A 23328-nucleotide genomic window follows, 5' to 3' on the forward strand; every position below is an offset into this window, starting at 1 on the left:
CCAGGGGATCTTCCTGACCCAGGGATCAAATCCGTGTCTCCTGATTCTCCTGCATTGACAGGTGGATTCTTTACTACTGGGTCACTGGGGATGCCTGGGAGGGAGACTTACATTTTACCAAATCCCCATTTGTACAGTTGGAACGTGCTATCTGTTCCAAACAGCTTTAAAATAATAAGTTATACAGAATTAGTAGCCCACCAGGCTCATCTGTCCATGGAATTCTCCAGGCAAGAATACTGGAGTGGGTTGCCATTTTCTTCTCCAAGGGATCTTCCCAGCCCAGGGATCGAACCTGTGTCTCCTGCATTGCATGCAGATTCTTTACCATCTGAGCCACCAGGGAAAGCCAATAATGTGGTAAGCTAAAATGTAAAGTGGGGAAAGTGGAAAATTAAAAGTACTGGTGGTCCAGTGGTTAAGAAACCACCTTCCAGTGCAGAGGATGGGGGTTTGATCCCTGGCTGGGGAACTAAGATCCCACCTATCTTGGGGCAACTAAGCTAGCAAGTTGCAACTACTGAGCCCATGCATTCTGGAACCAAGCTACAACTGGAAAGAAGCCCTAGTGCTGTGATGACGAGCAGGGGTGCCAAGATGAAAGATCCCACGTGCCACAACTAAGACCCAGCACAGCCAAAAATAATAAACAAACAAATATTTTAAAATAATTTTAAAAAATAAAAGCATAGAAATAAGGCTTGGAGGCACACACCCAAATAGTCAAAGTAGTTGCTCCCATGTGCTAGGACTGTGAACATTTTGTTTTCTTCTTTCTGCATTTCTAGTTTCTCACCTGCTTTTCTGGTAAGAGGCAGACCCTTCTCAAGGGAGGGCAGCACAGGCAGAGGAGGGCTTTGGGGGAGGTCCATTTGCACTCACTGGGTTCAAGATACCTAGGGAGCATGCACGTGGAAGGAGGGTTGCAAGGGCCAGGAGCTCAGAGGAGGGTCCAGGCCAGGCCTTGGCTGAATGCATGTTGAGGCCATGGGTCAGATGGAAACTTCCCTGGGTGACAAGAGTAGTGACTGAGGACAGGGCCCTGGTGTCAGCGTTCCTGGAGGGTGAGGGGAGAAGGAGGGGTGCGTGGTGGAGACAGAGAAGAAACAGAGAGGTCCGAGAACTTCCAAGACAGGGTGCGATGGAAATTGAGGGCAGCTTTCCTAGAAGAGACCGTCCAGCAATAAGTGCCAGACGCATGCATCTGAGAACTCTGGAAAAGGTAAGGACTGCGAGGGACGCTTGGCAGCTGGCAATTCCAGGGTCCCTGGTGACCTAGGTGAGAGCAGTGTCAGGGGGATGAGCACAGAGGCCGGGTATCAGTGAGCCCAGGAGTGAGGAGGACACGAGGAGGTAGAGACCACAGGACAAGCAACTCTTTTGAGAAGCTTAGCTATGAGGGAAGGAAGAGGGGCTGAGCAGACTTCCCTGGCAGTCCAGTGGCTAAGGCTCTGCGCCCCCAGCGCAGGAGGTGTGGGGTGAATCCCTGGTCAGGGAACTAGATCCCACATGCCACAACCAAGGGTTCACATGCCACAACTGAAGATGGTGCGTGCAGCATGCTGCAATGAAGAGGGAAGGTTCCATGCGCCTCAACTAAGACCCAGCATGGCCAAATAAATAAATAACTTCTTTTTTTTTTAACAGAGGGCTGTAGAGAGGGGTGAGGGGTGGAGGAAGAATCATTTTCATTTTTCAGAAGAGAGAGTGTTGAGCAATCAAGTTCAAGCTCCAGTTCAAGATGAACTGGGACCACAGTGCAGTCCCTGATGAGAGCAGAAACTCTGCCCAAGCAGCTCTCCTGGAGAAGAGAAACAAGACTGGCCAAGGCAGTTTTCCCTCTCCCTTCCCAAATGAATGCCACGGGTTTTATCTGGACCTGCTCCCCTCACGTCTCTGTCACCAGCTTTGCTGCCCAGGAGATGTCACCTGACAGGAGACCCAGGCATTGAGTGGTGAAGCCCTCTTCCCGCCCCATGACTCCCCTGGCTGCCTGCTGCTGGACACGCCCCCAACACCAGATGTGGTGACGGCATTCTCCTCTCCCCTGGAGTGAGACGCAGGGAGGATCACGTACTGTCTAGGACCGCCTCTCCAGTCCATCATGCGAGGGGCCACTAGGCAGCCTGGCGGGTTTGGATGGCCCAGGCCAGGGAGAAGAGGCCCCCGGGGGCAGTGGGACCTGACTGCAGAACTGGGATTTCTCCAGGCAGTGACCTAGAGACATTTTCTAGCTCTGAGATGGGGATCTTTGGTGGAAAGGCAGCTGTGACCGTATGGGGAGGGATGATGTGTGAAGGAGAAGAGAGGTGATTTCTAAGGTGGGACATTCAATACTAAGTGAGGTCCCTGGGGACTTCCCTGGTGGTCCAGTGGTTAAGAATCTGCCTTCCAATGCAGTGGAATACAGGTTTGATCCCTGGCCAGAGAACTAAGATCCCTCATGCCACGGGGCAACTAAGCCCGTGAGTCACAACTACTGAGCCCATGCTCTAGAACATGTGCTCCCCAACAAGAGAAGCCACTGCAGTGAGAAGCCTGAGCACTGCAACTAGAGAGTAGCCCCCGCTTATTGCAACTAGAGAAAGACAGCACGCAGCAACAAACACCCAGTGCAGCCAAAAATAAGTTAATTAATTAAATAAGGTCCCTGAGTCCAATACGATCTCCCAGTCCAGGAAATAGCCCTGGGCCCTGTAGTATGTGAGATGGCTGAAGACAGGGCAGGCAGCTGGGCCGTGCTGCTGTGTGAAGGAGGAACGTGCCATTAAGCCCCACTGCTTGTGAACTGTGCAGTCCTGCCATGAGCCATGTCCCCAAGGTGTGGTGACTCAAGGATCCTCAAAGCAACTGAAAAGTGAAAGCATTAGTCTCTCAGTTGTGTCTGAGTCTTTGTGACCTCCATGGACCATAGCCTGTCAGGCTCCTCTGTCCATGAGATTCTCCAGCCAAGAATACTGTAGTGGGTTGCCATTCCCTTCGCCAGGGATCTTCCCAACCAAGGGATCGAACCTAGGTCTCCTGCATAACAGGCGGATTCTGAGCCATCTGAGCCATGAGGGAAGCCCCAAAGCAACTAAGTTCAACGTAAATTCACTTCACGGTGGAAACAGTGAGGCCGTGAGGTATTGGTTATCTATCCAAGGTTACACAGCTGCAGAGACAGGTACCTCCTGGCCACTAAGCAGATTGCCAAGGACCTTCCATGATCCTAAGGAACTATTCCCTGGGGCCAGTCCTGGAGCCTCATTTCTCTGTCTTAAGGAGAGGCATTCTCTTTAAGGGAGAGCCAGAGTCTGCAGTAGCCTCGAGTTTGTCCTGATCACTGCTTCATGGGCCCACTAGTACCAGTGCTTACCCTTACTTAAGGGAGAAGGAAATTACAGCACCTCTAAGCCAGTGGTTCTCAAGGTGTGGTCCTTGGACCAGCAGCATCTCCTGAAAATTTGTCAGAAATGCAGATTTTTGAACCCCACCCCAACAGTTTCAGAGTCAGTCAGTCTGGGGTGGCCCCGAGAGTCTGGCCTTTCCAGATGCTGCTGGTCTGGACACCATACTCTAAGAACCACTGCTCTAGAGTCTAGACCAGACCCTCTGAGCAGACGCCACCTCCTTCCCCAGAAACAGGCTTTGAAGGCAGGACTAAACCCACTGGGGACCTGGCCCTGCTGCTTTCTCTCCATGAAGGGAGCTGAGCCAAGGCTTCTGATGACTTCCCAAGGCTGTCTCCACAGCCCTCCTACACCCAGCTCCCAAAGCCTAAGCCTATGGACAGAGCCCAGTCACCAGCCCCAGGCCATGACAAACCACAAAAGCCCAAAGCTTGAAAATTCCTCAGGGGAGACTGCTGGCATGTCCACCTCACCACCAACATTACAGAAAGGCACAAGGGACCTGCTCCAAGGCCAGAAAACCAGGGCAGGCCTCCTGATATCCTGCTCATGCAGACACCACCACCACTACCACACTGCCTTTCCATTCCCTCCTCTGGAAATGGCCCTCACTATGGTTACCAGTGGAGCCTTAATGACTCAATCCAACGGCACCTTTCAGTCCGTGTGTGTGTGTGTCTTAGTCGTGTCCGACTCTTTGAGACCCCATGGACTGTAGCCCGTGAGGCTCCTCTCTCCATAGGATTCTCCAGGCAAGCATACTGGAGTGGGCTGCCATCTCCTTCTCCAGGGATCAAACCCAGAACTCTTGCATTGTAGGCAGATCCTTTACCGTTTGAGCTACCAGGGTAGCCCAGGTCTTAACTTTTTGGGTTAGATTTGGCATTGATGACTACTGGGCACTGCAGAGACTGCATCAGGCAGACACCCCAAAACCCTGGGGAGATGAAGATGTTTTCTTTCTCCCCAGGGGTTCCTCAGGGAGAACATTTCAGCAGCACCACTGAGCTTAGTGAGTGTATGCATGTTCCAGAGGCTGGAGGGACAATAAAGAAAGGATGGAGGGAGTGCTCCTGACTGGCCAGGCCCAGGCAGGGTGCAGGAGCCTGGCGGGGAGAGGTGATCGTGTGGGTGGAAAGTTACTAGAAGGGGGATGGAGCCAAGGAGGAATGACTAATCATGATGCTACTGCCAGGAGGTGGCTGCCACGTCAACCGGGCTGGGGGAGATGGAGGGTTGAAGGAGTCCTGGGCAGACCTGGCTTCCTGGAGAAGTGACAAGCTGAACCCTGGCCCAGCAGGAAGCAGCTTGAAGTCTGAAAATCTGAGTGAGCTTGGAGACTTCCCCAGGCTGACACGGGCCAGTAGCCCTGGACTAGGGCCACATGATTCATGGGAAGGATGGAAAGAAAGCCCTTGAGTCTTCCGCTCAACTCAGCACTAATAAAGCCATCTCCCAGCCGGAGGACAAACCCCACACTCAGCAAGTGTGTGTGTGTGTGTGTGTGTGTGTGTGTGAGAGAGAGAGAGAGAGAGAGAGAGAGAGGGCGATGCAGGAGTGCAAGGTGTGAGTGAGATTCTGTGATTAGGAAATCTGGTTGAGAAAGGGAGTCCTATTGCCATGAAGCATCTATCTGAATTCGTCCCTCCTTCTGGCCTGCCTTCACTAAGGAGGCCGCTGGCTAATACACTGGCCAGGAGTTTGGGTGGAGGACAGGGCATCCTGGGGGCCAGGGAACAGTTAGTGTTTGACTAGCAAGTGCTGAGCCTCATTAATGATAAACCCACCTCTCTTTGTTTTTTCTCTCTTGACTGAACATCCAATCTCAAAGTCTTTAGCAACTGTGAATAGGTTTTAACTTTATCACTATTGTTGTTAAGGATGCTTTTTGTATTTAAAAGGGAGACCTGATGTCACTGACTTTTACTTAGTGTGAGGAAGAAAACAGCACTTAATTAGAAATCCAACAACCCGGTTCTAGCCCTGCCTCCCTCTTAACCCACTAGGTAGTTGTGCCCAGGTCACTGCTCCTCTCTGTGGTGTGGTCTGACCATCTGTGATATAAAGGGGATGCCTGAAATCCCAGCACTCCCTCTTAGCCCAGTGGTCTAGGAACCCCTGGTTCTAAAGTGTAATTCAGGGAGAGATGCAAGTAGCAGGTATGTGCAAATTCTTCTAGAAAAGGAGGAAAGTAACAGTCAAAGTGTTAGTCACTCAGTCGTGTCCGGCTCTTTGCGATCCCATGAACTGTTAGGCTTCTCTGTCCATGGGATTCTCCAGACAAGAATACTGGAGTGGGTTGCCATTCCCTTCCCCAGGGGATCTTCCCAACCCAGGGATCAAACCTAAGTCTCTTGCATTGCCGGTGGATTCCTTACCATCTGAGCCCCCAGGGAAGCCCCAGAAAGGGAGGAAAGATGCACAACTAGCCCTGGCGAGGGGGTGGGCCCACAGCAGGCTGGGAAGGTGACACCTTCAGGGCTGACATGGGAGAGAACAAGGGGGCAGGGGCCCTGGTGGACAGCGCAAGACCTCCTCCCTCACTTCTTTTGGTAACAAAGTTTTACTTTCCTTTGGGAAACCACCCTAACTCCACTCTCAGCCCAGAGGCTCCAGGTTTGGTGCATCACACTGAGGTATCTTCCCTGGCTACAGTTCAAGGATGGCATACACCCACAAGCCAGCCTAAAAAGAGCCCACTCTTAGATTTCCTGCTGGGTTAGTGGAAAACAGGCTCTCTCTCTCTCTGCTAAGGTTGCTAAGCTGGTTGGATATAAGCCTGGTATCTCTCTGCCACGATCTCAAGAGTGCTTCTCCGAGACTAAAACTAAAGCCAGTGCTAACAGCATAGAACCTGGGGACTTCCCTGGCAGTCCAGTGGTTAAGAACCCACCTGCAAGTCAGGGGACACGGGCTCGATTTCTAGTACGGGATGATCCCATATGCCCAAAAGTGACTAAGCCCGTGCTGTGCTGTGCTTAGTCGCTCTGTTGTGTCTGACTTCTTGCAACCCGGTGGACCACCAGGCTCCACAGTCCATGGAATTCTCCAGGCAAGAATACTGGAGTGGGTTGCCATTTCCTCCTCCAGGGGATCTTCCAGACCCAGGAATTGAACCCTGGTCTCCTGCATTGCAGGCAGACTCTTTACCCACTGAGCAATGAGGGAAGCCCCACAACTAGTGAGCCTGTGCTCTGGAGCAGGACTTGCAACTACTGAAGCCTGAGAGACTATAGCCTGTGCTTCTGTAATGCAGTGAACCTCAACAAAGAGTAGCCCCTGCTCTCTGCAGCTAGACAAAGCCCATGCACAGCAACAAAGACCCAGCGCAGTCAAAAGTAAATGAATAATTTTAAAAAGAGAGAGGAAAAAAATAAAAAAAGAGAGAGAGACATTTTCTATTAAAAAAAAGAAAAGAAGAACACAGAACCAGGATATAAGCAGGGCAAATCCCAGGTGATGTTGGATACTTGGATCCAACAGGACATGAAGTCTCTGGACTTCTCAATTATCAGAATTAATCTTGCTTTTTTGTTGTTTGTTTTTGCTTCATTTAATCAGTCCATTTGAGTGGTATTTCTGTTTTTTACAACTGATCCAGTCAGGAGCTGAGCATCCCACTCAGGAAGTACAGCCTAGACTCCCAGATGTGGCCCCACCTTACAGCTGGGAGGGACTACAGATCAAAGGGTCCGTGTCTTTGCTGTTGCTCCCAGGCAGGTATGGTATCTGCCATCTTCACCCTTCTATCCTAGAGAAGAGACACTTATTTGGAATATAAGGGCACCCTGTAAATTGAATTGCTGCAGGTCCTACAGGGAGCTATCTGCCTGGTTTCTATAAGGAGGGAGTTAATAGTACCTGCTTGTCCTCGGCAATAATCCTTCAAATGATGAGTTTTGGAGGGTGGCTTTCACTCAGTCAGAGCACCTGACTCCCCAGCTTTGGGTGGGAACAGGAGATTCCAGCCCTTCCAATTCCTGTATCCCATGCCCTGCCTTAGTGACTGGGCCAAGAACGGTCACATGACCCAAGGCAGATCAATCTGAAGCCTACCCTGGAATTTTTTAACTGGAGCAGGCAGAGAAGAACTGGCCTAGCTCTGGGTGACATGCTGTAAGCATGAGTATCTGGTGTTGCTGGGAGCCAGGAGGAGATCTGGTATGAAAGAGTGAAGCTGACACTCTGGGATGAGCAGAGATTGGAGGCTGAGGGCCGTGAGCCTGGCCACTCCGGGGCCCTGGCTTCAGCTGGCACCAGCTCTATCTTGCTTCAGTTAGTGAGCCAAGAAACAGTCTTCCCTTTCTCCTCCCTTTAAAGCAAATTTCAAGTGAGTTTCTGTCACTTGCAACAAAATAGGCCTGAGAAATACTGTTTTCTTCTAAACCAAGGGAAAAACAAAGACCCAAGGTGTGGGGCCCCTTCATTTCCACTGTCTACCAAGGAAAGGGCCCTGATATCAAGGCACAGGAGCTAATAAGCAAGAGCATCACACCTGTTCCAATCTTGATTCTAATACTAGCTTTATGAACTTCCACAAGCAAAAACCCCTCTGAACCTCAGTATCATCATCTGTAAAAAAGGGATAATGATATTATTTCCCCCATTGTTGCTTTGCAGTCACTAAGCCAGGTCTAACTTTTCAACCCCATGGACTGCAGCATGCTGGGCTTCCCTGTCCATCACTATCTCTTGCAGTTTGCTCAGACTCATGTCCATTGAGTTGATGATGCCATCCAACCATCTCATCCACTGTTGCCCCCTTCTCCTCCTGCCCTCAATCTTTCCCAGCATCAGGGTCTTTTCCAGTGAGTCGGCTCTTCACATCAGGTAGCCAAAGTATTACTTCCAAAGAATATTCAGGGTTGATTTCCTTTAGGGTTGACTGTTTTGATCTCCTTGCAATCCAAGGGATTCTCAAGAATCTTCTCCAGCTATTTTGAAGTGAGTGCCTGACACGCAGTCCTCACTCCATAACTAGTAGCTGTTCCTATGACTTCCTTTCCCTAAGCTTTTCTGCTCTGTTCCACCAGAATCTCAGGTCAGAGTGGTACAATCTCAGATTTCTAGGGGCCCTGGAGCTTGCTGCAAAGCCTGTGTGTAGTTATTGGCTCCAGGGATTTGGGAAGCTCTGGCCTCTGCTGAGGAGGTTTGAGGAAAGAAAAGCTCAGCCCTGGTCTTGGGCCAAAGGACATGCTGCTCAGGAACACACAATCATGGGAATGGTGGCCCAGCCAGAGGGAGACTGGCTGTGTGGGAGTCCAACTCTCTGCCAAGGGCTCACAGAGCCAGTCATTCTCAGCAGGCAGAGAGACTTCCCACGTGCGCAGAAGAATCATCATTTATTCATCTCATCATTCAGCAAAAAAAAGTGTCCCAGGCACTGGGCAGGGTTTTTTCAGGGCTTGAGGTCAGTTAACCAACACTAGTGTAAAAACCAGGCTGAGTCAAAGAATTGATGCTTTTGAATTGTGGTGTGGGATTCTTGAGAGTCCCTTGAACAGCAAGGAGATCAAACCAGTCAATTCTAAAGGAAATCAACCCTGAACATTCATTGGAAGGACTGATGCTGTAGCTGAAGCTCCAATACTTTGGCCAGCTGAAGGCAAAGAACTGACTCACTGGTGAAGACCCTGATGCTGGGAAAGATGGAGGGCAGGAGGAGAAGGGGGCAACAGAGGATGAGATGGTTGGACTGCATCCCCAAACTCAACAGACTTGAGCCTGAGCAAACTCCAGGAGATAGTGAAGGACAGGGAAGCCTAGTGTGCTGCACTCCATAGGGTTGCAAAGAGTCAAACAAGACTTAGTGAGAAAGGCTTTGTCCTCAAATAGTTAAACGTAAAACACAGGTGGCACTAATGGTAAAGAATCCGAGTGCCAATGCAGGAGATGCAAGAGACATGGGTTTGATCCCTAGGTCAGGAAGATCCCCGGAGAAGAGAAAAAGCAACCCACTCCAGTATTCTTGCCTGAAAAATCCCATGGACAGAGGAGCCTGTTGGGCTACAGTCCATGGAGTTACAAAGAGTTGGATATGACTGAGTGACTAAGCATGCAAGAGCAAACACAGCTGCAGCATGTGGAGCTTAAGCGATGAGCTTCATACAGCTGGTCTCTCAGCTACATCCCCCTCCGCCGCCTTTGTTCCCCAGGGTGACCTCTCTTCTGGATAGTGGCGGTCTGGTGGTCCCTGAGTCCTCACTTGGTTGTGAGGCGGCCTCCTCGCTGGCCCCCTATTCCAAGCATCCCAGCTACAACCCTCCCTCCCTACTATTGAAATCACAACCACCCCAAAGCTCCAGTCAAGTCCTTCCCTGCTAAAAAATCTTCAATAACTCCTCATCTCCTGGGGGACAAAATCCAGGTGCCTCAGCCTGGCATTTAAGACTTTTTTTTTTTTTTTTTTTTGCATTTAAGACTCTTAAAGGCCTTCCTGGGTGGCAAAATGGATGCGAATCTGCCTGCCAATGCATGGGACACAGGTTCGATCCCCTAGCCTGGGAATGTTCCGCATGCGGCAGGGAAACTAATCCTGTGCATCGCATCTACTGAGCCTGTGTGCCGCAACTACTGGGCCTGCATGCTGCAACTGCTGAAACCCATGTGCCTAGAGCCCATGCTCTGCAACAGAGAAGCCACCTCAATGAGAAGCTGTGCACTGCTACAAGAGAGACGCTCCCACTCTCCGACAGAGAAAGCCTGCTTGTAGCGATGAGGACCCAGCACAACCAACAGACAAATAAATAAAAATTTTAAAAGATATGGCCCCACCACACTTGCAGTTTATCCCCTAATCCATCCTTTCCTTCAAATAGCTTGTACACCCACTGAACTGAATTATGCCCTATTACGTCACACGGCCCAGCACTTTCTCACCTCCACGCCGTTGCCCAGGCATCGCTTCTTCCCACTTATCTCTGTGTGTCCAATTTTTATCCTGCCCTGAGGCTCCAATTCAAACACCACCTCCTTCAGGAGGCATTCTCACTGTCCTTATTTTTAAACCTCTCTCCCTAAACGGGCACCCCAGGCACTTTCCTTTGAGCCAGTTACACTTGAACCTGGCTGCCTGGGGAGGTCGAATTGCAGGGTGTTGTATGTTTGCCTTGAAAAGTGTGAGAAGCCACCAACTGCCATTTCTCTGTTCGGTGGACATGACAAGTCACCCTGGAGCAGGACTTCACTGCTCCTCCCTGAAATCCTGAGTGGCCCCTACTTGGAGATGCAGATGTGAAGGGAGTCGTCCCTCCCAGCCTCAGCCCTAGGAGGATGGTGTTAGGGGACCCTTGGAGGGGCTGCCAGAGGCTGCCCCTCTGATCATCTCCCTGCACAGAAGTGATCTCAGAAAAACATGATGGACAAATTTGTCCTGAGAGGACGGGAACCTGGTCCCTCTTGCTTTCCTCCTAAGGCTGACATTACTAGAACCCTTGGATGGAGTGGACGTTTCCCAGAGAGCTGCTGGGGCCAACAGACACTGAAGCTCCCAGAAGACCTCACACTGAGTCAGGGCTGGGGGCGGCTGGAGGTGTCTGGACTCACGAACTGGCTTGACACCAGCTCAGAAGGCGATGCCAAGTCGATGACTTGTGCTAGAAGCTTCTGAGACCCAACACCCCCAGCAGGATGGGGAGGCTCTGGGAACAACGGCTGAGTGATGGCAAAAAGCAAAAATCTCTGGAACTGATCCTTCATGGTAGCCCCACGGTGACAGTGGTCCAGGACATGCTAGAGTGGGCGGCACCAATTCCCATCTGTGCTGCTATGGCAACAGGGCAGAAACTGGGGCCAGCTAGTGGGGAAGCGGGGCCCAGGGCTCGCTCTCTCTCTCCACCTGGCATTCAGAAGTGAAACGCAAGCCTAAAGCAGCCTCAGGGTCCTGAGACAATCTGGGTGTGAGGCAGGTAGAGAAGCTACACTTGAGATCTTACTAGAGACACATGGGTGCCTGGGCAGTCAATTGGACAAAGAAGAAATATAACCACAGTTCCACCCAGAAACAATGACGCAGTCCCACCATCAAATGCTCAGCACAGGCTTCCCTGTTTTATTTTTTTTATTTTTTTGGCTTCCCTGTTTTAAATTAGGGCTGGGAACATCCTGGCGGTCCAGTGGATAAGAACCCGCCTGCCAATGCAGGGAACATGGTTTCGATCCCTGGTTTGGGAAAATTCCACATGCCATGGAGCAACTAAGTTGATGTGCCACAGCTACTGAGCCTGAGCTCTAGAGCCTGGGAACCACAACTACCGAGCCTACATGCTGCAGCTACTGAAGCCCTCACAGGTCAGACAAGTCCCAGCGTGACCAAAAATAAATAAATAAAAATTAGGGTTGGGGCTCTACAATTACACAATAGTCTTTGAGTCTTTATCTCAATTTCCTCTGTAATATTTTGCCCTGCAGTAAGTCAGAAAAACAAATATCACATATTAATGCATATATGTGGAATCTAGCAAAATGGTACAGATGAAACTATTTACAAGGTAGAAAGAGAGATGGAGATGTAGAGAACAAAAAATGCACAGATACCAAGGAGGTATAGGAGGGGTGAGATGACTGGGGAGACTGGGATTGCCACATATACACTACTATGGATGAAATAGATAACTAATGAGAACATACTGTATAGCACAGGGAACTCTACTTAGCACTCTGTTGTGACCTAAATGGGAAGGAAATACACAAAAGAGGGGATATATGTATACATATAGCTGATTCACTTTGCTATACAGTGGAAACTAACATAATACTGTAAAGCAACTAGACTGTAGTAAAAATTTTTTTAAAAATATATTTTTCACTGTGGAAGACACATTATACACATTTGCTGAAAGGAGGGAGGCAAGGACTGTAGTTCTAGGAGAATCCAGAGGAAAGACTTGGAGCTTGCAACTTATCAGGGCAGGCTTCCTGGCAGAGGTGGCTTGGGAGGGGCCTGGAAGGAGGAGCATGCGAGAGGATCATATGTCCCTGTCGCATGTCAGGGGCTAAGGTCACAGCAGATGCCATCCACATGTCCCCACCTGCTTTTCTCATCCTCAACCTCCCAACAATTCTGCTATTGGGGGATTCATTTTTTAGGAAAATAATACAGATATATCTTACTTTTGCAAGTTTTCCAAAGTATACTGAAAACATACCCCCAGGTAAGCACATTGCCAGGCCCCCCCAGGACCCCAAGGTTTAAGCCTCATTAGCTTCCAGTAGCTGGGCTCCACCAGCAGGAGCCCTCCCCCTCCACTGGGCCAGGCTTGGACGCCCCATTAGCTGGAGGCACCCGGCAGAGGCTGCTAAATGCTTTGTGAGCCAAGAGTCAAGCTGACCTGAAAGGCAAAGACATCCTTGACCAGAGCCTCCCCAAACACGAAGCTGGAGCCGGACTCAGTGTAGCTCAGGAAGACCTGAAAGGAGAAAACAAACAAATCCAAACCCGGGAGTGAGGCCAAGAAGGGCAGAAGGAGGAAGCAGCAGCAAGGGAACCAGGTTGGGGTGACCTGGAGGAGCTTTGCCTGCTCCCCATGCCTTCCCAGCAGCCCAGGAGAAGAGAAGGTCTTGGAGGCTGCAAGATGAGCCCTCAGGCCGTGGCCTTAGAGCGGGGGCAACACGTGTGTCAGTAAAGCCACACTTGCTCCTTCTGAGCACATCTTCCAGAAGAGACAATTGTAAAGAAATACTCTGAGGAAAAAAAAAAAGAAATACTCTGAGATGAGAGTTGTTGGGACAAGAACACTGAAGAAGAGACAGAGGAAGAAGCAAACAGTGAACTGCCTGGAGAAGGCGGTCAAAGGTGGTGCCCCCGTGCCTCCCTGCCGAGGAAACAGCCCCAGCCTGTCCCACCCCGGGCTCCTGGCCTTGGTGTTGCAATCTGGCCACCCTTCTATAAGAGCCCTGTATTTATTTAGGACCAGAACATGCACTGTGACTGCAGGCCAAGTCACTTCTGTTGCCTGGGCCTCAATGCTCCCGTTTATAAAATGAGGGGTGTGCCCAAAGCAGCAATCTTCCCAGGTGGCGCTGGTGGTAAAGAACCCACCTGCCAATGCAGGAGACAGAGAAATGTCAGTTCTATCTCAGGTAGGGAAGATCCCCTGGAGGAGGGTGTGGAAACCCATTCCAATATTCTTGCCTGGAAAATCCCCATGGACAGAGGAGCCTGGAGGGCTACAGTCTGCTGGTTGCAAAGAGTTGGACGTGACTGAGTAACTGGGCACGCACGCCCAGAGCAGCGTTTTTTTGCATCACAACACCCATGCAGGTATCCTTGGTGTGGCCAGAGGGCGGGCCTGGGCAGAGCCTGGACATGTGGGTTCTCCCTGCCCCCGCCCCCTGGAAGCCCTCCCTGTAGAGAGTGCATGGAAATTCGAGATAGTGAGAGAGAGATGAGTATAGTATCAACCTCGTGTCCTCCATAACTTATATTTTAAGAAGTAAATCAATGACTGTCCAATGATGTGAAGGAACTTAATGATACTCAAAAATGATTAAATGAAAAAAACAAGGTTAAAATGATAAATTTTGTGTTATGTGGTTTCATCACAATAAAGGAAAATTTAAAAGTTTAACTTCAACAAACTGAATATTATTTTTAAACACACATACACTCCAATACTTTGGCCACCTGATGCAAAGAGCTGACTTGTTGGAAAAGACCCTGATGCTGGGAAAGATTGAGGGAAGGAAGAGAGGGGGGCGACAGAGGATAAGATGGTTGGAAGGCATCATGGACTCAGTGGATGAGTTTGAGCAAACTCTGGGAGATAGTGAAGGACAGGGAAGTCTGGCGTTCTGCAGTCCATGGGGTTGCAAAGAGTAGAACATAACTGAGTGACTGAACAACAACAGCACATATATAAACTAAATCACTTTCCATTTTTAAAGCACTTTTAACTATTATAAGTTCCTTTCCTGATGAGGACCGAGGGCAACAAGCCTTGGGCCTGGGTATCCTAGGAACCTTCCTGTTTTGAGATTCTCTTCCACATCAGGCCACCCTCTGAAAGGACTGCTTGTTTGGGCAGGTGGGACCAGGCCTGAGGGAAGCAGTGGCTGTGCTGCCCAGCCTCCCACTGCCCAGGGGTCAGGGGCCCCACACACACCCACCATCCTGGCCACAGTCCCTCTGTATGGCCACCTCCCTCCAGCGCAGAGGGTTCTCCTCCATCCCCTGGCAATCCAAGACGCCCGGGCAGCTACACCCCATGTACACACCTGGATCTGGTCGCCCAGCCACTGAAATGCAATAAACCCTGGTTCTGTTCTGATGACGATGAGTCCGAGTACAAACTGCAGTCCAAGACCCCAGAACACAGCCCGCCAGGACACCTGCCACCCGAGAGAAAGGCCCAGGTGAGCTCGGCGCCTGGGGAGGTCCGCAGGGAGGAGGTGGGTGAGGGCAGAGGGCACAGCACTGCTGAGGGGCTCTGGGAGCTTCGGTCAGCCTGTAGGGTGAGGGCTGGACCCAGAGGAGCTGTGGGCCTGTTGCCGATGGTTACATCCCCCATGGAGTGCAGAACAGGCCACAAGGCAGCAGTGGGCCTGGGCAGTGGGCAGGGGCGGGGTCAGATCTAACCAAGGACCAGCCGGGAGCCACGGCACTTGGTCCTGGGGCATCGCTGGGTGGGTGGAACCCTGGCCTCAGAGCCTGGCCTCAGCGTAACCTTTGTCTGTCTGGACCTTCCCCATCTCTCCCACATAGTCAGGGCTTTGACCCCACTCCCTCCAAGCACTTCCTCCTCCCCAGCAGAAGGGAGCTGGACACCTAACGGCTGGATAACCTCTTGGCATTGAGTGACTTCTTAGCAGTGACCCCTTTGCCCATGTGTGGCTCTGGAGTCTGGGAGGAGGTGTTAACCACCCTGTGAAACAGGGAGGTGACCTGACACTGGACAGAGAAGAGGCTGAAGCCCCTTCTTGGCCTGAAAGCTAAGCACTCACTGCGCGGTGATGCTTTGAGAAGGCAAAGAGGAGGCCAACGAACACGCAGATTCCGCCAAAGGACACCAGCTGCTCAGGCCGCCGAGAGGTGTCCAGGGCCAGCCATAAGACCAGGCCCAGGAAAGCAGCAAGGGCTAGACCCCTGCAGGGGAGGGGCAGAGAGTCATTACTGTCAGTATCTCCCCACCCCCACACAACAGCACCCAGGGCCCCAGGAAAGGGTACTCAGGGCTGGTGGGAGGAGAAGAGGGAGAGTGCTGTGTGGCCTCGGACAGACCACCTAGCCTCTCTGAGTCTAGTTTCCTCATCAGGTAAATGAAGCCAAAGACCCTTCCCACCCCCAATTCTCAAGATTGCTGAGAGAACTAAATCAGAGGATGTGGGTACTCAGCTTAACATGGTGCCAAGCACATGGCAGGAATTCTCATAGCTGCAGTGATGCTCCGCTCAGCCAGCATCTGGCCTTTCCAGGGTAAGGTGGGGTCTGTGTGGGCTGGAACTCAGCGCCACGGGCCATGGGCTCAGCTCCCCTAAAGCCCAGAAGTGGTGGTGTCAATCAGGGAGGCAGAGCTGAGTACCTGAGACCAATGACCGAAAGTGACTTTTACAGCCATGTCTCCTTCCCTGGGGCTGGGATCTGCTTGTTCAGGACTATGTCTGTCTTCCCATATTAGTAGCTCAGTCATATCCAACTCTTTGCAATCCTATGAACTATAGCCCGCCAGGCTCCTCTGTCCATGGGACTCTCCAGGCAAGAATATTGGACCGGGTACCTATTCCCTTCTCCAGGGAATCTTCCCAACTCAGCGATAGAACCTGGGTCTCCCACATTACAGATGGATTCTTTACCATCTGAGCTACCAGGGAAGCCCTGAATGTCCAGGAGGCAGCCTAACAATTTAAGAGCCCAGGTTCAGGGTCTAACCCTGACCCAGTCTTCAACTCCCTGGGTACTACTAGCCACAGCTGAAGTTCACTGACCTCCTACTATGTGCCAGGAACCATGCTGAGTGCTGAGAGACCTATAGTAATTGTCCTCGTCCTAGAGACGTAAAAATTAATTTGCCCGTGGCCACCTGTCTAGAAAGCAGCAAAGCTGAGATTCAACCCAGGCACTCTAGCAGCAAGTTTGTTCTCTTAACTAGTTCTATGCATAGTCACCAGCTGGTAAGAGAAGGACCCAGGAGCTAAACTCAGGCAAGCTAACCTCAGAGTTCACTGTTTATTTCTAGTGTGTTTTCCAAACTCCTATTATGCCAGTTCCATTGGCGTAATTTCTGCCTTGTCTCTGAGACACCTGTATGCCTCTTTACTTACTGTTATCCTTGAGGTTAACTGGTGTTATAAAAACTTAAATGCATGTTTGGAGGTTTATTTTGGGGTGGAGAAGGTTTTTTCTTTTATTCTTACAGCTGTAGGTTTAATTAATTTTTCTAATTTTTTAACTGTATTTTTCTAATTTTTAAACATTTTTTAAATAAACTTTTTATTTTATATAGGAATATAGCCAGTTAACAATGCTATGATAGTTTCAGGTACATAGCAGAGTGACTCAGCAATATATATATACATATACATATACACGCATCCATTCTCCCCCAAACTCTCCTCCCACCCAGGCTGACACATAACATTGAGCAGAATTCTCTGTGCTATACAGTTGTTCTTTGTTGGTTACCCATTTTAAATATAGCAATGTGTATATGTCCATCCCAAACTCCCTAACTATCTTTCCCCCTGGCAATCATAAGTTCATTCTCTAAGTCTGAAGGCCACAAAGATTTTTCTGCTGTTTTCTTATAGTAGTTATATAGTTTCAGGCTTTACATTTAGGTTTATCATCTATTTTCAGTTAATTTTTTAATATAATGTGAGACATGGATCAAGTTCACTTGCTTCTCTCCTCCTTCCTCTTCCTCCTCCTTCTCTGCTTTCTTCTACCTATGGATATCCCATTGTTCTGGCAGAATTTGTTAAGCTGATTATTATTTCTTCATTGAATTGCCTCAGCACTCTTGTCAAAAAAATCAACTGGTTTTATATATGTAGGTCTATTTCTGTGCTCTGTTCTGTTCATTGACCTATTTGTCTGTCTTGATGGCAACAACACATTGTCTTAATTACTGTATCTTTATAATAAATGGAAAATTCTGAAAGAGATGGAAATACCTGATCTGCCTCTTGAGAAACCTGTATGCAGGTCAGGAAGCAACAGTTAGAACTGGACATGGAACAACAGACTGGTTCCAAATAGGGAAAGGAGTACGTCAAGGCTGTATATTGTCACCCTGCTAATTTAACTTATATGCAGAGTACATCATGAGAAACGCTGGGCTGGAAGAAGCACAAGCTGGAATCAAGATTACTGGGAGAAATATCAATAACCTCAGATATGTAGATGACACCCTTATGTCAGAAAGTGAAGAGGAACTAAAAAGACTCTTGATGAAAGTGAAAGAGGAGACTGAAAAAGTTGGCTTAAAGCTTAACATTCAGAAAACTAAGATCATGGCATCTGGTCCCATCACCTCATGGCAAACAGATGGGGAGACAGTGGAAACAGTGTTGGACTTTATTTTTAGGGGCTCCAAAATCACTGCAGATGGTGACTGCAGCCATGAAATTAAAAGACGCTTACTTCTTGGAAGGAAAGTTATGACCAACCTAGACAGCACATTAAAAAGCAGAGACATTACTTTGCCAACAAAGGTCCATCTGGTCAAGGCTATGGTTTTTCCAGTGGTCATGTATGGATATGGGAGTTGGACTGTGAAGAAAGCTGAGCGCTGAAAAATTGATGCTTTTGAACTGTGGTGTTAGAGAAGACTCTTGAGAGTCCCTTGGACTGCAAGGAAATCCAACAAGTCCATCCTAAAGGAGATGAGTCCTGGGTATTCATTGGAAGGACTGATGCTGAAGCTGAAACTCCAGTACTTTTGGCCACCTCATGTGAAGAGTTGACTCACTGGAAAAGACCCTGATGCTGGGAGGGATCGAGGGCAGGAGGAGAAGGGGACGACAGAGGATGAGATGGTTGGATGGCATCACCAACTCAATGAGCATGGGTTTGAGTAAACTCCAGGAGTTGGTGAAGGACAGGGAGGCCTAGTATGCTGCGATTCGTGGGGTCGAAAAAGAGTCGGACTGAACTGAACTGAACTGAGTGACTGAACTGAACTGATAATAAGTCTTAAGGACAGTTAGTGAAATGCATCAGCATTGTTCATCTTTTTCAAAATTGTCTAGGCTATTCTAGGCTCTTGGGATTTGTATATGAATTCTAGAATCATCTTATTATTTCTACCCCAAAAGTCTGCTAGAATTTTGATTGAGATACTATTAGAATCTATAGATTAACTTGAGGAGAATTGATATATTAATAATATTGATTCACTCAATCCATGAACTTGATATGTTGCTCCATTTATTTAAGTCTTTTTATTATATATTTCTCTCAGCAATGTTTCCTAGTTCTCCATGTACAGGTTTGGAGGTCTTTTGTCAGATTTATCCTTAAGTATTTCATATATTTTATGCTATTCTAAATGACATGATTTTAATTTATGATTGTTTGTAATTAGTATATGGAAATACTATTGTATTTTGCATGTTAAGCTTGTACCCTTCAACCTTACTAAACTCACTTAGTAGTTATACTATCTTTTTGTAGATACCATAGAATTTTCAAGCTTCCCAGGTGGTGCTAGTGGTAAAGAACCTGCCTGCCAATACCAGAAAAGAGATGAGGGTTCGATCCCTGGATCTCAAAGATCCCCTGGAGGAGGGCATGGCAACCCACTCCAGGATTCTTGTCTAGAAAATCTCATGGACAGAGGAGCCTGGTGGGCTACAGTCCATGGGCTCGCAAAGAGTGAGACACGACTGAAGTGACTTAGCACACAAGTACATGGGATTTTTTTTGTAGACAATCCTGTCTGTGAAAAAGGACTGCTTTACTTCCTTTCTAATCACCATGCCTTTTATTTCTTTTTCTTACCCAACTGCACAAGCTAGAACCTCCAGTACAATGTTGAAAAAAAATTAGTGAGAATAGGGGTTTCCCTGGTGGTCCAGTGGCTAAGACTTCATGCTTCCACTGCAGGGGCCCAGGGTTCAATCCCTGGTTGGGGAACTAAATCTCACAAGCTGCAACTAAAGATTCAATGTGACGAAACTAAGACCCAGCACAGCCAAATGGTGAGAGCAAACATTCCTGTATTGTTCTTGATCTCAATGGATCAGCGCTGTCTTTCACAATTAAGTATGAGGTTAACCATAGATCTTTGATAGGTGGTCTTTATCAGATTGAGGAAGTTCCCTCATATTCCTAGTTGGCTCAGAATTTTTTTTCAGAAATGAATATTGAATTTTGTCAAACGCTTTCTCTTATCTATAGGCATCATCATATTGTTTTTCTTCTTATAGTCTGTTAATACGATGACATTGATTGATTTTTTTAAATGTAAACCCAACTTTGGAGTCCTGGGATAAACCCTTCTTGTTAATGACATATTATCCCTTTGTGTATTATTGTATTTGGTTTTCTAAAATTTTTAAAATAATTTTTACATCTTTGTTCATGAGGGTTATTGGTCTGTACCTTTAATGTGAGTATTAGTATGGGAAAGGGTTAGATCTACCATCTTGCTATTTGTTTTCTATTTGTCCCATCTTTGTTCTTTGTTTCTCTTTTCCTGTTGCTCTACCTTCTTTCAGATTGTTTAAAAATTATTCATCTCTTTTTTTTACTTGTTAGCTATAATTCTTTGTTGTTATTTTAGTGATAGCTTTAGCATTTATGGTATACATCTTTATCACAATCTACTTTGAAGTGATATTATATCACTTAAAATGCAGTATAAAAATCTTACAGCAGTCTAATTTCATTTCTTTTCTCCTAGCCTTTGTGCTACAGTTGTTTACTTCTACATATAATATAAACTCCACCATACATTGTTCTATACTTGCTTTATAAGTTGATTTTAGAGAGATTTAAATAATAAGAAAAATAAGTCATTATATCCACCCACATAGTTACCCTTCCAACACTCTTGATTCCCTCATCTAGATCTAACTTCTCATCTGGCATCATTTTCCTTCAGTTTGAAGACTGTCCTTTAACATTTCTTATAGTGCATCTCTGGTTTTTAATGTCTGATTCTTTCAGCTTTTGTATATCTGCAAAAGTCCTATTTCTCCCTTCTTGAAGGATATTTCACTGGTGAAGAATTCTAGATTGACACACTTTTGTTTTCATTTCTGTTTTTTACAGTTTCACTGTTTCCTCATTTGTATTGTTTTTGAGAAGAAATCTGCCATCATCCATATCTTGTTCCTCTGAATATATGTTTTTTTTCCTCTAGCTGTTTTTAAGATTTTTCTCTTTATTGATGTTTTTAAGCAATTTGATTATGATGTGCTTTGGTGTGGTTTTCTTCGTGTTTCTTGTGCTGTAGGTTTGTAGAATTTCTTGGTGCTTGGGTTTATAATTTTCATCAAATTTGGAATTTCTTATCCACTGTACCACCAGGGAAGTCTGGGTATATGTTTCGATCTCTCTCAGATATAACCCAGAAGTAGAACTGCTGGTTATGGCAACTCCATAGATAATATTTTGAGGACCTGACTAATTGTTTTCTGTTGTAGTTACATCATATCATATTTCTATCAGGAGTATATGAGGGCTTCCAATTTTTCCACATCTTTGCCATCACTTGCTATAATCTGTCTTATTTCATTATATCCATCCTAATAGATGGGAAATGGTATCTTGTGATTGGTGGGGTTTTTTTGGCTATGCTGTATGGCTTGTAGGATCTTAGTTCCTTGACCAGAGATTGAGCTCATGGCCATTACAAGAAAAGCAGCAAATCCTAACTACCAGAAACTCCCTTATCTACATGTAATTTTTTTTTAAAGGAAACTTGATAACAATACCTCAAGTGGAAAACCAGTATCAGTGATTTGTCATAAACAGAAGATGACTATAAAAATAAATCCTCTTATAAATCTATTTAATAAACAGAAGGCAAATATAAAAACAAATCTATTTATAAAGAAAATGAAAATTTTGTTTATAGGCTGACTTAAAGCATTTTGCTGTGGTATGTAGATCTTACTTTGGGAAACACCCTTGTGCCTTGCACCTGCCTGGCTTAGTCACTGGGTATCTTTGGGCACCAGTTTCTTCATCAACAAAAAGAGTACCATTTTAAGCCATAGATCTTTTAAGCCATAGAAACATTTTTTTCCCCCAGCTAAAATATTTTCTGCAAGCTTGTTTATAAAACAGAGTTGCCTGGTGGAAATGGAAATTGGGAGGCAGGGTGTCTGATGTTCCCCTCTCCAATCTCCCTCACCTGCCCTCTAGCCTCCAGTTTCCAGAGCTCTAAGGAACCCAGTTTAAAAACCAGGGGATCCTGGTGAGACAGAGTGGGACCCTATGGTCTTTGCTCCTCGACCCCCAGGTCCTTTGCCTGCCTTTTGTCTGTGTAAAACTTTACTCAAAGAATAAATTTAACCAGAGAAATGAGAGATGCAGAAACAAAGGAAAGCAGTCAAAGGAGACCAAATAAAAATAATGTAGGAAAAAAACCAATAATGTTGTCATTAAGCAGAGTCAAGGACCTTTAGATCCCTCTCAAGGGCCATAGATAGTATTCTGAGCCATCACCTATGAACTGTGAGTGTCTTACAGATACTGAAACTACCCCCCACCACGTGGAAGAAGTAACTCCATGACGACAGACTACCCGTGACACAAGCTGCCACAGTTCCGAGAACCGGCCTAAAAGAAATGGAAGCAAACCGACCCTGGAACTGAAGATTAACTATACCTAAAACAATCAAGGTGATGTTGGTCAGACCACCAATGACCAATTTGAAGATGACTGTCCGAGATGACTGTGCTGTTTCTGCATGTAGCCCCCTCCCTTGGCCTATAAAAGCTCTCACTCACTGCTTGTCATGGGGGGAAATCAGCCTTTGGACAGATGTCCCCGAACAACTTGTCTTGCCCTCAAGTTGCTGGCATCTGAAATAAAGCAAACTTTCCTTTCCACCAACCTGGCCTGTTTACTGGCTTTGGGGCAGCAAGCAGCCAGACCCCACAGCTTTTGGTAACCCAAGGGCTTCCCCTGGTGGTCCAGTGACTAAAGCTCCTTTCTCCCAATGCAGGGGGCCCAGGTTCAATTCCTGATCAAGGAACCAGATACCACATGTCATAACTAAGACCTGGCACGGCCTAAATAAATAAATAAATATTTAAAACAAAACAAAGAACAAAAGGATCTCAAACTGTTGCTCAGGAAAGTGGCTGGCTACATGAGAGTCCCTTGTAGCTAACTAAAAATATTAACTAATGGGAAAAGAATTTGAAAAAGAATAGATACATATTGAAGTGGTAGAGAATTTGCCTGCAATATAGGAAACCTGGGTTCGATCCCTAGGTTGGGAAGACCCCCTGGAGAAGGAAATGGCAACCCACTCCACTATTCTTGCCTGGAGAATCCCATGGACAGAGGAGCCTGGCAGGCTACAGTCCATGGAGTTGCCAAGAGTCAGACACCACCGAATGACTACCACTTTCACTTTCACTTAGGTAAAACTGAATCACTCTGCTGTTCACTCGAAACTATCACAACATTGTTAATCAACTATACTCCAATATAATATAAAAAATTGAAAAAAACATATTGACTCCTGGACCCCAATTCAGATTGCTGAATCAGACTACAGGGGTGGTCCCCAGCAGCTGGACGTCTCACTCAGGCTCTGGGTGTTCTGATCATTGCATTGATATGGCCCTCCCAGCTTGAATGGGCTGGGATCTCTGAATTTAGGAAACTGTTTATTCCTGTCCTCAGGTGTGAGAGCCACCTACTGTAACTGGAGCAGAGAATCAGACGGGAAGTGGCAAAATACCACAAAGATGCCACAAAGCTGCCTCTGAAGCTACCCAGCAAGACCTGCCCAGGGCTCCCAAGAGGCAAGCAAG

At 47.4% G+C, this 23328-nt stretch overlaps 1 protein-coding gene across 1 annotated transcript in view; it reads right to left on the reverse strand.

Annotated features, from left to right (window-relative positions):
- The window catches only part of SLC28A1 (solute carrier family 28 member 1), a 60794-nt gene that overhangs the window by 26884 nt on the left and 10582 nt on the right, over nt 1-23328 (reverse strand). The window contains exons 5-7 of the mRNA XM_070478303.1: nt 15333-15474; nt 14607-14720; nt 12722-12799 (exon numbers count right to left, since the gene is read on the reverse strand). Coding sequence (XP_070334404.1) covers nt 12722-12799; nt 14607-14720; nt 15333-15474 — 334 coding nt within the window. The remainder of the gene's footprint in view (nt 1-12721; nt 12800-14606; nt 14721-15332; nt 15475-23328) is intronic.

This window comes from Odocoileus virginianus, chromosome 16 (assembly GCF_023699985.2).
Source record: "Odocoileus virginianus isolate 20LAN1187 ecotype Illinois chromosome 16, Ovbor_1.2, whole genome shotgun sequence".
NCBI classification, from domain to species: domain Eukaryota; kingdom Metazoa; phylum Chordata; class Mammalia; order Artiodactyla; family Cervidae; genus Odocoileus; species Odocoileus virginianus.